The sequence below is a fragment of the Thamnophis elegans genome, chromosome 15 (genome assembly GCF_009769535.1).
Source record: "Thamnophis elegans isolate rThaEle1 chromosome 15, rThaEle1.pri, whole genome shotgun sequence".
Taxonomy (NCBI): domain Eukaryota; kingdom Metazoa; phylum Chordata; class Lepidosauria; order Squamata; family Colubridae; genus Thamnophis; species Thamnophis elegans.
The window spans coordinates 16,698,210-16,712,097 of NC_045555.1; the positions used below are offsets into that span (position 1 = coordinate 16,698,210).

At 43.0% G+C, this 13,888-nt stretch overlaps 1 protein-coding gene across 1 annotated transcript in view; it reads left to right on the forward strand.

The window, feature by feature from the left end:
* The window catches only part of BMS1 (BMS1 ribosome biogenesis factor), a 41,832-nt gene that overhangs the window by 10,345 nt on the left and 17,599 nt on the right, over window positions 1-13,888 (forward strand). Inside the window, exons 6-14 of the mRNA XM_032232143.1 lie at window positions 1,240-1,382; window positions 1,907-2,028; window positions 3,069-3,265; window positions 5,653-5,792; window positions 8,618-9,222; window positions 10,031-10,132; window positions 11,108-11,265; window positions 11,827-11,908; window positions 13,375-13,451. Coding sequence (XP_032088034.1) covers window positions 1,240-1,382; window positions 1,907-2,028; window positions 3,069-3,265; window positions 5,653-5,792; window positions 8,618-9,222; window positions 10,031-10,132; window positions 11,108-11,265; window positions 11,827-11,908; window positions 13,375-13,451 — 1,626 coding nt within the window. The remainder of the gene's footprint in view (window positions 1-1,239; window positions 1,383-1,906; window positions 2,029-3,068; window positions 3,266-5,652; window positions 5,793-8,617; window positions 9,223-10,030; window positions 10,133-11,107; window positions 11,266-11,826; window positions 11,909-13,374; window positions 13,452-13,888) is intronic.

The window sequence follows — 13,888 nt, forward strand, 5'->3', positions numbered from 1 at the left end:
GAGTTTTGCCCCATTTTATAACTTTCCTTGCCAGAGTTGTTACGTGAATCACTGCAGTGGTTAACTTAGTCATCTGGTTGTTACGTCAATCTGGCTTCTGCCAGGACTTTGCTTGCCAGAAAGTCACAAAAGGGGATCACATGACCCTGGGACACTGCAACCGTCATGAATATGAATCAGTTGGCAAGCGTCTGAATTTTGATCAGGTGACCTCGGGGATGCTGCAAAGTTCATAACTCTGAAAAAGGGACATAAGTCACATTTTTGAGTGATGTAATTTTGAACGGTCACTAAGCAAACTGTTGTAAGTCAAGGACTTCCTGTATCTAGCTCCATGAAGGCAAAGATAAAAATTATAAACAGGTCCTCCCTGTTTAGCAACCACAGTTGGGACAGTTGTTAGGCAAGATAGTTTCTAAGTGAAACCATGACTGTGCTTACGACCCAACTTCACTTTTCCTTTGCTCTATGGACCTGCAAAAGTTGTAAATAAAAACATAGGTCAGAAAGATATTTAAACTTCACCACTGTAACTGTGATCAGTCATCAAACGAGTCGGTCGCTAAACAAGGACTACTTGCTAAAGTAGATAAAATGTCCTGCGAAACTGGCATCATTTTTGCCTATGTCCTTCTAACAATGTGACTTCTTTATTTGGGACAATACTGTGGTGTGCGTACATGTTTTCCTGCCATTCCCTCAATTTCCATTGAGTTTCGAATGTTCATGTTAACAGAATAAAATAGAATAGAGTAGAATAGAATTAGGAATAGGAACAGGAATAGAATAAGGAATAGGAATAGAATAAGGAATAGGAATAGAATTAGGAATAGAATAAGGAATAGGAATAGAATAGAATAAGGAATAGGAATAGAATAGAGAATAAGGAATAGGAATAGACTAGGGATAGTATAGAATAGAATAGAATAGAATAGAATAAGGAATAGGACAGGAACAGGAACACAACACAGAATTCTTTATTGGCCAAGTGTGATTGGACATACAAGGAATTTGTTTTTGGTGCATATGCTCTCAGTGTACATAAGGAGAATAAAATACATTCATCAAGAATCATAAGGTACAACATTTAATGATAGTTCTAGCAGGTTATTAAACTCCTGCATTCAAGGAAAGAAATACCATTTCTGGAATAAAAACAACAGTTAAAGACAGTGACTTGCTTACATTGTAACTTAAGCATACCTGCGTTCTGTGAATGTGTTTAATTATTAAATTTAGGGTGCCAAATTGTTCTACCTTTCTGGAATGGTGCACGGAGACTATCAAAAACAGGAAATCCACAATCTAGGGCGGTTTATCTCTGTGATGAAATTCCGTCCGCTGATTTGGCAGACAACTCATCCCTACGTCTTGGTAGACAGGTAATTTCTTTTATTCCACTTGACCTTCCTGGACTTTCCTCCCTCCCTTCCTTCCTTGATCTTCCTTCCTTCCTTCCTTCCTTCCTTCCTTCCTTCCTTCCTTCCTTCCTTCCTTCCTTCCTTCCTTCCTTCCTTCCTTCCTCAATTTCTTTAATTTTTTTTCTTGACTTCCTTTGCTTTCTTGATGTTCCTTCCTTCCTTGACTTTCCTCCCTCTTTTGCTAATAGCATGAAAATAGATTAAAAATGATTCCTGTCCTAGGGTCCAGCAACTTGAGAGGATCTGGGTGAATGTAGATGAGCCTGAAGAAAAGCTCACTTAAATGATAGGGTCCTACAGCAAAATATTCAAAGTTTCAGGTAGTTAGAGGGCGGCTAACTATCAAGAATGAAACGTTATAATTATTATTTACTTATAGGCCACCCTTCTCACCAACACGACAACTACTGTGCCAGTTTAGAGTACACAGAATGTTTCCCCTTTCCTTCTAAATATTCTAACCCTGATATTTTTATAATCTGCAGGATGGAAGATTTGACAAACCCAGAGGCAATCAGGGTTAATCCAAAGTGCGACCGGAAAGTTTCCCTTTATGGTTATCTAAGAGGAGCCCACTTGAAAAACAAAAGCCAAATACATATGGCAGGTGGGATAGAAAATTGGAAGGTTTTTTTCCCCCCCTTTGCTACTATATTTTATCGTCAAATGACAGTGAAGTACCATATTTTTCGGAGTATAAAACACCCCCCAAAAAGGAGGGTGAAAATTTGGGTGCACCTTATACACTGAATATAGCCTCGCCCACCTGCCGGCCCCCCCACCCTTCAGCCTCCATGCATCCTCTCAAACGGAACTTTCAGAGGATGAAAAGGCAAGGCACAGAGCCAAAATGGTAACCTGGAATAAGTGCTGCATTGTTGGACCAGTTCCACGCTTCGCCTGCTGTACTCACTGGAGCACCCTGCAACTATCAGCTGCATTTTTAAAGCTGTGTATCTGCTCCTATGACGCGTGTGCGAGCGCTCACAACCAGCGAACCTGTTGCTAAAGTTCACCTCCGGGAACAGCTGATTGGGGGTATTCTGGGAGGCCGATCCACCCGCCAATCAGCTGCTCGTGCTGAATCAGGCTAATGTGTTGAAGCTGACCAGACTGTTTGCTAAGGACGCTAGCCAGCTCAATACCGATGGATGCTAGTAGGCAGAGGTGGAATTTTTTTTCTTATTTTCCTCCCCAAAAACTAAGGTGCGTCTTATACACCGGAGTGACTTATACTCCGAAAAATATGCCAGTTATTGTATGAAATCCAAAGCAAATTACAATAATATCCGTGTTTCCCTGAAAATAAGACCAGGTGTTATATTAATTTTTGCTACAAAAGACACACTAGGGTTTATTTTCCGGTTGGGTCTTACTTTCGGGGAAACGGTAACAGTTTTATAATTCCGTGTATGTGTTATGTAACTCAACAGATTATTTATGTTGTGAGGCAGGATAAAGAAATGTTGGTAGGAGGGAGCCAAGGCTTAGAATTAAACTCATTTTGATCAACAATGGTCCCATAGCTTTCTTTGCTTCAGTGATAAATCTGATGCGTAATCTTTCATCTCTGAATCCATTTAAGATTGTGTGGATGTAATCTCGGTCCTTGTCATTTTGATGCCGGTGTGATCTCTTCCCCATCAGGTGTCGGGGATTTCACTATCAGCGATGTCAGCTTCCTGCCAGATCCTTGCGCCCTTCCCGAGCATCAAAAGAAACGAGCCTTAAATGAGAAGGAGAAACTGATTTACGCCCCACTCTCGGGGCTTGGAGGCTTGGTGTACGACAAAGATGCTGTATATATTGACCTTGGGGGAAGCCACTCCCATCGGGGCAGAGAGGTATGGTTTTAGGCTCGGCGCTTAATTTTCTGTTTCTGAATTGCTGTTAATTGTTGACGCATTTGTTGGGAAGCACCCCAGCCTGGCAGGGAGGAGGGATCAAGCCCAGTGTTAGCCTGGAGTCAGTGCTTAACCACAAGAGGGTGGGAACTTGAGCACCCCTGAGTACCCTGGAGTCTCATCTATTTGTTCGCAAGGCAAGGCTGGGAAGATTCCTGTATTATAGGCAGAAGGCAATAAAATAATTAGCCTGCACTCCGCATGTGTGGCTCTGTGTCAAGATTGAAAAAAGCTTAAGCTTCATGTGATTATTATTGCTTTTCAACTTGCCAACAAACTGGGAGGGGAGGGTGAGCTGGAATGCGGAGGCTACAATCTTCAACTGTGAGAGCCAAGGACCCTTCTGTAGATGTCAGCCTAGAAGTGGAGTGTTCTTGAAACAAAAGGCTGATTCCCAATTGGACAATGGGAATCCTGTTCCATGGGAGCAAGGGAGGAAACTTGTATTTAACTATGCATGGCTGTGCAGAAAATTTTGAGTTGGTTTTGCTTTTCTTCAGTGCCGAAATGTTGTACTCAATAAAGTTTTGCTTTTGGGATTTTAAAGTTCCTGAAAAGTTCCTGCTTTTATTGGGTCCGTTAGTCGGACAGTTGACACACTGGTTGCTTGCACCTGACAGCAGTTAGCAATAACATTTAGGTTTATATTCCACTGCAAAATGCTTTAAAGTCCCCTCTGAGTGGCTTACAAAGTAGAGCATTATTTGCATAATGCCATGGTGTTGCAGTGGTTAGAATGCAGTATTGCAGGCAAACTCTGCCCACTGCCATAAATTCAATCCTGACCGGCTCAAGGTTGACTCAACTTTCCATAACCTATCCTCCGCGAGCTGCGCTGGCTACCTGTTGATCTCCAGGTGCGCTTCAAGGTGCTACTTGTCACCCATAAAGCCCTTCATGGTAGTGGGTCTGCGTACTTGAGAGACCGCCTTCTGCCAATTACCTCCCTGCGACCAATTAGATCTCATAGATTAGGCCTCCTCCGAGTTCCATCTGCCAGTCAGTGCCGACTGGCAACTACAAGGAGGAGAGCCTTCTCAGTAGTAGCTCCGACCCTTTGGAACGATCTCCCCGTGGAGATTCGTACCCTCACCACCGTCCAGACCTTCCGCACAGCCCTTAAGACCTGGCTAGCCCGTCAGGCCTGGGGACAAAGATAATTGCCCCCACCTGAATGATGAATGAATGTTGCTCATTATTTTACTTTATGTTTTGTATGTGTTATTGTTTGTATATCCCTTCCCTTTATTTTATGTAAGCCGCCCTGAGTCCCCTCAGGGAAAAGGGCGGCCTATAAATGTTAATAAAAACCTAAAACCCTAAACCCATAATTTCTAAGGTTGGTAAAATGAGGCTTGAGGTGGTTCAGTGGTTAGAGAGCAGTACTGTGGGCTCCTTCTGACTGCCAGCTGACTGCAATTTGGCAGTTCAAACCTCACCAGGCTCAAGGTTGACTCAGCCTTCCATCCTTCTGAGATGGGTAAAATGAGGACCTAAATTGTTGGTGGCAATATGCTGACTCTTTAAACCGGTTAGAGAGGGCTGTAAAGCACTGTGAAGCGTTATATAAGTTTTAAGTGCTATTGCTAATATTGCATTTTAACCACTGTGCCATAAGGGCTCAATTACTTGATGGCTGTCCTCATTTTGTTTTGAAAATAAAAGGCTTTAACTAATCCCCTATTTTTTGAACTAAGCTGGTGATAGCAGAGATTCTCAAGTTTAGATTAGCCTCTGTAGTTTTTGTCTAATATAGGACTTTGCCAATTGGTTGAAAAGCAGTTTTATTTTAATCTTTAAAAGTCTGGTTGGCCTTTGGGCTGTCCCTCTGGGCCGCCTTTTGCACTCCCTGAAATATTCAGTGATTATTGGCAGGCTGCTAAGAAGTGCTGTGATAAATACCTTAATTAAACAGACCTTAGAAAAAGGGTCCTAGAAAAGTGGGACACGGTGGCTCAGTGGTTAAGACGCTTGTCGATCAAAAAGGTCTGCAGTTTGGTGGTTCGAATCCCTAGCTCCGCGTAACAGAGTGAGCTCATGTTGTCTCAGCTTCTGCCAACCTAACAGTTGGAAAGCACGTAAAAAATGCAAGTAGAAAAATAGGGAGCACATTTGGTGGAAAGATAACAGTGTTCCATGCACCTTCGGCGTTTAGTCATGCTGGCCACATGACCACAGAGACGTCTTTGGACAGCCCTGGCTCTTCAGCTTTGAAACGGAGATGAGCAGCGCCCCCTAGAGTTGGGAATGACTAGTAATAATGATATTTGCAAGGGGAACCTTTACCTTTTTAGAAAAGGGTGACTGACATGCTATTTATTTGTCAGGAGCAAGAAAGACCAAACCACGAGCTCGTCCAGACTCTCATCTCGGCACACTCCACCATTGATGCCAAGATGGCTTCCAGCAAAGTCTCTCTCTTCATGGACTCCAAGCCTTTAGACATGGAGGATGTTGAAAATGAGAGGTAAGCAAGTAGGTTCACGCACAATCTTTCAGAAGTTGTGGGTGCGTCATCACCAGAGGTTTTTAAGAAGAAACTGGACAGCCACCTGTCTCAAATGGTGTAGGGTCTCCTGCTTGAACAGGGGGTTGGGCTAGACTTCTAGGTCTCTTGCAGCTGTAGTCTGAATTGAAAATTGAAAAGTTGTCAATTGTAGCAATAGCATTTAGACTTATATACCACTTCACAGCACTCTCGAAGGGGTTTGGAGAGTCAGTGCATTTCCCCCAACAATCTGAATTCTCCTTTTACCCACTTCAGAAGGATGGAAAGCAGAGTCAGTTGCAATACCGCTTAGACTTGTATACTTCACAGTGCTTTTACCCAGCTCCTCTCGAAGCGGTTTACAGAGTCAGCCTATTGCCCCCAACAAACTGGGTCCTCGTTTTACCAACCTCGGAAGGATAAGTCAATAGCAATAGACTTATATACCGCTTTATAGTGTTTTTTCAGCCCTCTCAACACAGTATACAGAGTCAGCATATTGCCCCCAACAATCTGGATCCTCTTTTTAGTGGCCTCGGAAGGATGAGTCAATAACAATAGACTTATATACCGCTTTATAGTGCTTTTTCAGCCCTCTCAACACAGTATACCGAGTCAGCCTATTGCCCTCAACAATCTAGGTCCTCCTTTTAGCGGCCTCGGAAGGATGAGTCAATAGCAATAGACTTATATACCGCTTTATAGTGCTTTTTCAGCCCTCTCAACGCAGTATACAGAATCAGCATATTTGTATTTGTATTTGTATTTATTTGGATTTATAGGCCGCCCTTTTCCCTGAGGGGACTCAGGGCGGCTTACAAGCATATTGCCCCCAACAATCTGGGTCCTCATTTTACTACCTTAAAAGGATGGGAGGCTGAGTCAATAGCAACAACAGTAGCCCTTATACTTCACAGTGCTTTTACACAGCCCCTCTCTAAGTGGTTTACAGAGTCAACCTATTTCCCCCAGCATCCAAGAAGCTTTTCCAGCTCTGACTGAACATCTTGAAAGCAAAAGCATAAAGTCCAGTTGCCCCTTGAAAAAGCACCGTTTGGATAACCATGACTTGGATGACTGGGAATCCCCCACAGACAAATTAAGGAGGAACTTCTTAATCAGTGAGAACTATTAATCAGTGGAACGGCTTGCCTCCAGAGATTGTGGGTGCTCCATCACTGGAGACTTTTAAGAAAAGACTGGACAACCATTTGCCTGGAATAGTATAGGGTCTCCTGCTTGAGCAGAGGATTGGACTAGAAGACTTCCAAGGTCCATTCCAGCTCTATTCTAATCGATTGATTGAAATCGTCTATTGTCTCCTGCTTGTGCAGGGGGTTGGATTAGAAGATTTCTGTGGTCTATTCCAGCTTTATTCTAATAGATAGATAGATGATAGATAGATAGATAGATAGATAGATAGATAGATAGATAGATAGATAGATAGATAGATAGATAGAACTCTGCTGCCGGGTATTGAAGAGATATAAGGAAGAGACGCACAAAGGATAAAGGATCTAGGATGAACCAATGACATGGAGCCGAGGTGGTGCAGTGGTTAGGGTGCAGTACTGCAGGCCACTTCAGCTGACTGTTATCTGCAGTTCAGCAGTTCTAATCTCACCGGCTCAAGGTTAACTCAGCCTTCCATCCTTCCGAGGTGGGTGAAATGAGGACCCAGACTGTGGGGGCAATATGCTGACTCTGTAAACCGCTTAGAGAGGGCTGAAAGCCCTATGAAGCGGTATATAAGTCTAACTGCTATTGCTATGCTGCCCATGAATTTCCAACCATATCCTATGATATCCTACCATACCATACACAATAATACAATAATAATACAATACAAGAGAGGATGAGTAACCTGCATGTATTAATAACTCCATTTTGAATGCATTATGTATCCCTACAATGTTGTAGGGGACGGGCTGAATTTGTTTATTTTGAAAACGCCATTATTTGCCCTAAACTGCATTTGTAGCTCTCTCAAATACAGGAAGAACAATGGTAACACACATTAAAGCATTGGACACAGTGCAAATGTCCTGGCAATGTCTTTGCCATGCATACTAGAATATAAAGTTAAATATAACCACCATGCTTATTTACAATTGGTCTACAGTGTTTACAAATATAAGGATATTGTATTTCCATTCATGTTGCTTTGTTCTTGTCTTACACCTTTTCACTCTTATGATTTCATACATAATTCTAATCTCCATTCTATAAATCTTAGTCATTGCTTAGTTTGGGTCTTTCCTTTTTTATTCCAACCATTGACAACATTTATCCCAGATCTTATAATATTCTGATTCGTCTTTGTTCTTCAATTCCCACATCAATTTATCCATTTCAGCACAAATCAAATTTTCCTAATTACTTCCTCTTCTTGTAGAATTTCCCTGTTTTTCCATTTTTAAGCAAAGACCATTGTTGCTGCTGTAATAATATGTATTGTTAAGTAGGTTATCCCCTTGTTATTTTATCGTTTATGATTCCCAAAAGAAATAGTTCTGGTTTGAATTCTATTTCCTCTTTGGTTATCTCTATTAGCCACCTTTGAATTTTCCAATATTCTTTTGCTTTTTGGCATGACTATCATATATGATAGTACGTGCCTGATTCATAAATACATTTCTAACAACTTGGCGCAAAATTTCTAAACATTTTGGCTTTTCTAGTGGGTGGGAGATGCCACTTATAAAATATTTTATGTAAGTTTTCTTTATCTGGTGTATGCTGACTTTATTCTTGAGAGGTTCATGAAGCTTTGCTAGACGCCTAACAGATGTTTTAATTTTCAGCGTTTTTGCTATGCCTAAAGAAGAAAAGGAAACAGACCCACAAACTGGGAGGACGCGCCGGAAGGCAGTCTTTGAAAATGAAGACCAAAGTGATGATGATGATGATGATGATGATGATAAGGAGGAGGAGGAAGAAGAAGAGGGAATGTCTGTGGAGGAGGACATGGGAGAGAGGTGCAGTAATGAGGAAGGAGAAGATGATGACAATTTTCTACACCAGAATCTGGTTTCCAGATCTTCCAAGCAAAGCCAAAATGAAGCGGAGCCTACACTCCTAACAGAGCGGCCAGCCTTTGCCGACAGTGACGATGATCTTGAGATGAGTTCAGGGGAGGAAGAAGAAGATGACCTCGAAGAGACGGACGGAAGTGAAGAGGAAGAGGAGGCAATGCCTTCCAGATCTTCCGCCAGAAACCCCTCAGAGGAGGAGGAGGAGGAGGAGGATGACGACCTCAAAGGGTCAGACCAGGAAGAGACTCAACTACAAAGTGCTGATGTTAGGATACAAGATTCTGGGTTGATGAAGGATGAAGATGATGTGGAAGATCTCTTGAAAGATGACGAAGACTATAAAGAGGCATCTGATTTCTCTTCAGAAACAGTCGGTATGTACCTCTGAATCTCTTGAAATGTCACTCACAATGTTTTTATGGCGATATGTTTCTTTTTCATAGCAATTTATCCAGGCATCTTACCTGTTTGCTCCACTGGTCGATTGCTTCAAACATTCACAAAAACATTCTGCAATTGCACGTCTGTTGGTGGATATTTAATATTTTTCAATAGTTAAAGGTAAAGGTTCCCCTTGCACATATGTGCTAGTCATTCCCGACTCTAGTGGGCAGTGCTCATCTCCATTTCTAAGCCCAAGAAGAGCCAGCATTGTTCAAAGACATCTCCGTGGTCATGTGGCCGGCATGACTAAATGCCAAAGGCTCACGGAACGCTGTTACCTTCCCACCAAAGGTGGTCCCTATTTTTCTGCTTGCATTTTTACATGTTTTCAAACTACTAGGTTGGCAGAAGCTGAGACAACTAACGGGAGCTCACTCCGTTACACAGCACTAGAGGTTTGAACTGTCGACCTTTCTGATGGACAAGCTCAGTGTCTTAGCCACTGAGCTACCGCGTCCCTCTATATTTCAGTAGTTACCTTAGCCTTTTCTAGCAAGGAAAGTGAGGTCAAGATCCTGTGCACAGTTACTTCAGTGTTAAGCCCAGTGAACACAGTGGGGACCTCTGAACACACATTTGTTGTGCAGCTTGAATTAAGTAGACATGCACACATAAACATTCACCAAATGAAGTGTTTATGCCTGGGGAATGTTTTTATGTAAGAAGTAGGGAAAACCATTGGCTGTTTAATCTGATTTAGATAAAGGAACAATCTTATCCCCCCCCCCTTCCTTTCAGGGGCTCTGAAATGGAAAGAAGGCCTCACCCAGAAGGCAGCCGAAACTTTTTTGAGACAGCAACAGGCTGCTCCGAATCTCCGCAAACTCATTTATGGGCCAGGTAAAAATATATTGCTTGTATTAAAGAGAAGGGAGGGGAGGGAGGGAGGAATGCAAGGAACGAAGAAAATGAAGGAGGGAGGGAGTTCATGGAAGGGAGGGAGGAAAGTTAAGGGAGGGAGGGACGTTAAGGAGGGAAGTTTAAGAAAGGGAGAGAAGGAGGAGGAAGGAACGAAGGAAGGTCAAGGAAGGGAGAGAGGTAGGAAGGGAAGGTGCGAAGAAGGGACGGAGGGAAGGAGGAGGAAGGAATGAAGGGAGAGAGGAAGGGAGGGAGCAAAGAATTGACACAGGGAGGTCAAGGAAGGAAGGGAGGGAAGAAGGAGGAAGGTCAAGGAAGAGAAGAAGGAAGGTAAATAAGTCAAGGAAGGAAGTGGGGAGCAGGGAAGGAAGGAAAGAATGAAGGACCTTAGGCAAATTTCCAGTTTCAAAGTTTGATGAGTTTGCCATAATCAGTCAACCATTAGTACGATGAAAGCAAGCAAGGAAAAAATCCAGCATTTCCCCTGCATGTAAACACTTTTCTATCCTAACCAGGGGAAATGCCTTCTGAGTTTGGTTTAGCTTGGCAGAGGTCTTAAAGGCACCTGCATTCTTGGTTGAAATGCAGGCAGTGGAAAGAGAGTAAAGGTGGAATTGGCAATGAAGGACTTTGAGACGTGCAATAGTTAATTATTTTCAATATACTCGCTTAGGGGGGGAGTGTCTTTTGGGAGGTTTACTGGATTTAAAATGGTAAACCTCGACAATTATCTACTACAGTACTGCAGCCAAAACATAAACACAGGCCAGTTCCCTGTTTTGATCTAATTTCGTGGGTTCCATAAGTGCAAGGACTAGTCACAAGCCACTTTTTTTCCAACCCCGTCGCAACTTCAAAACAGCCATTAATTGAATGATTGGAAGTTGAGGATTTACCTGTAAAGCATCCGTGAAAACTTTAAATTGCAGCCCAAATGCTGCCTTGATTCTTCCTCAGTGACCGAGGAGGAGGAGGAGGAGGAAGGAAAACGAGATGTGGAACTTGGTGGTTTGTTTCGCGTCAGCCGTCCCGACAAAGAATCAAAACGAAAGATTGATGCTCTGGATTGCTCCAAATTTCCCATGGAAACCCCGCAGGACTGGGACTCGGACGAGGTACGGCTTCTTCAGATTTGTTGGGTTTTGGACTAATCTGGAAAAGCGATTGTCAGTTGCAATTTACAGATTGTGAATCTGTAAAACAGACATGTTAATTGAGACTTTAGAAAGAGTGCAGAGAAGAGCAACCAAGAGGATTAGGAGAGTAGAGGCTAAAACATACAATGAACGATTACAGGAACTGGGCATGGCTAGTCTAGTGAAGGACCAGGGGAGACATGATAGCAGCGTTCCAATATCTGGGGGGTTGCCACAGAGAGGAGCGGGTCAAGCTATTTTCCAAAGGACCTGAAGGCCAGACAAGGAATGATGGATGGAAACTGAACAAGGAGAGATTCAATCTAGAAATAAGGAGACATTTTCTGACAGTGAGAACAATCAACCCATGGAACAGAAGTTGCCTTCAGAAGTTGTGGAAGCTTCATCACTGGAGGCTTTCAAGAAGAGACTGGATTGCCATCTGTCAGAAATGGTTTAGGATCCCCTGCTTGGGTGAGGGGTTGGACTAGATGATCTACAAGGTCCCTTCCAACACTGTTATTCTATTCTATTTTGCAGGTGATGGACAGCATCCGAGACTGTTTCGTGACCGGAAAGTGGGAAGCAGACAAAGATGCAGAAAAATTGTTAAAGGAAGATGGTAAATTAGAGAGTTTCCTTCCCTAATTATTTTCCTGGAAGCAACCTGGGGGGAAAAAAGTATTGCTTCTTCATACAAGGTAGTCCTTGACTTACGGCTGTTTGCTTAGCAACTGTTTGAAGTAATGATGGAACCCCAGCCTCCCAACAGCTACTTACAATCCCGTTTTTGTATCAGCCCAATACCCCATAGTTACGTGACTGCAGTTTATGATGGTTTGCTGGAAGCCAGCATTTAAAAGGTTATAAGATCAGGTCTGTTCATGGTGAACTGCTTTAGAACCACGAAGACTTAACGACCATAATGACCAGGCTCAATTATGGTCGTAACTCAAGGACTGTCACCCTTTCTATCAATAAAGTGGACATTCATGAACATCTATTTCTCTCTTCTCTCTTTTCTCTCTCTCTCTCTTTGTATGTATGTATGTATGTAGACAGACAGACAGACAGACAGATAGACAGACACACACACACACACACAGAGCCTATTTTCCTGAAAATAAGACCTCCCCAGATAATAAGCCAAATCAGGCTTTTGAGCGCATGCGCTAAAATAAGCCCTCCCCGAAAATATTGCAACACAGCAGCAACCATGAGGTGACTACACTTGCCTCCTCCTACACCTCAAAAATAATAAGACCTCCCCGAAATTAAGGCCAAGCGCTTATTTTGAGGGTCAAAAGAAAATAAGATCCTGTCTTATTTTCCGGGAAACACAGTATATAAAGTGTGTGTGTGTGTGTGTGTGTGTGTTCCAGCATAAATCTGGAATGCCTTGAGCAATTTCAACCAAACTTAAAATGTTTGTTTAAAAAACTCCGAGTGGAGTTGCCATGGCAACGGCTTCACAGTACTCCACAAGGGGGCTCCCCCTGGTAAGAGGGAAAATCCAACATTAAAAATTATGTTTGGTCTGGATATTTTCTCCCTATAAATAAATACCCAGGCAAAGCCGGGTTATTGGCTAGTTTTGAATAAAGCATGCCCTCTCCCCAGCATATAGATGGGTCAGATGGCCATTTTAACAAAACTACAGGCAGCCCTTGACTTAACAACAGTTCATTTAGTGAATGTTCAACTGAAAGAAGTGACTTATGACCACTTCACACTTATGACCGTTGCAGCATCCCTGTGGTCACATCATCACAATTTAAGACACCAGCTGACACCTTTATGATGGTCGCAGTGTCCTGGGGTCATGTGATTGCCCCCTTTTGTGACCGTCTGACAAGCAAAGTCGACGGGGGAAGCCAGATTCACTTAACAACCATGTCACTAACCTAACCGCTGCAGCGATTCACTTAACAACCCTGGCAAGAAAGGTGGTGAGATGGGAGAAAAAAACCTTTCACGAACATCTCACATAGCAGAAATCTGGGGCTCAGTTGCAGTCGTTGAGGACTACCAATGTGGACCTCGGAAAGATGAACGATGGTTCTGATTTCTGCTTTTCATTTTTTCCAGAAGAAATCTATGGCGATTTTGAAGACCTCGAGACAGGAACCAAGTATAAAGGCAGATCAGCTGATCCAGGAGATGAGGTTTGAGATGCTCTGATTATCTATGTCTGATTTAAATGAAAGATGCTGTGTGATAGAATGTAGAATAACAGAGTTGGAAGGGACCTTGGAAGTCTTCTAGTCCAGCGGTCACCAAGTGGTGGTCTGCAAGAAAATTTGAGGGGGTGCACTAGTGGTCCGCAAGAAAATTTTGGTGGTCTGCAGAAAAATTATTTACATTTTTTATATTGCACTAAATCTGGGGTCCTCAAACTATGGTCCCTGGGGCAGATACATACAATGAACGTTTGTGTTGCTGCAGAGAGTCTCCCCCTTTTTCTGTGGGTCGGAGGTGGGCAAAAATTCTGACTTGGCGTCTGCTTCAGCCTCCTGGTGCGGGGCTTTGGGTGAAGACTGGAGGGAAGTGCTGCTGGTGGCAAAGAGCCGGAGGGCCTTGTTCCAGTGGGACTGCATCATGC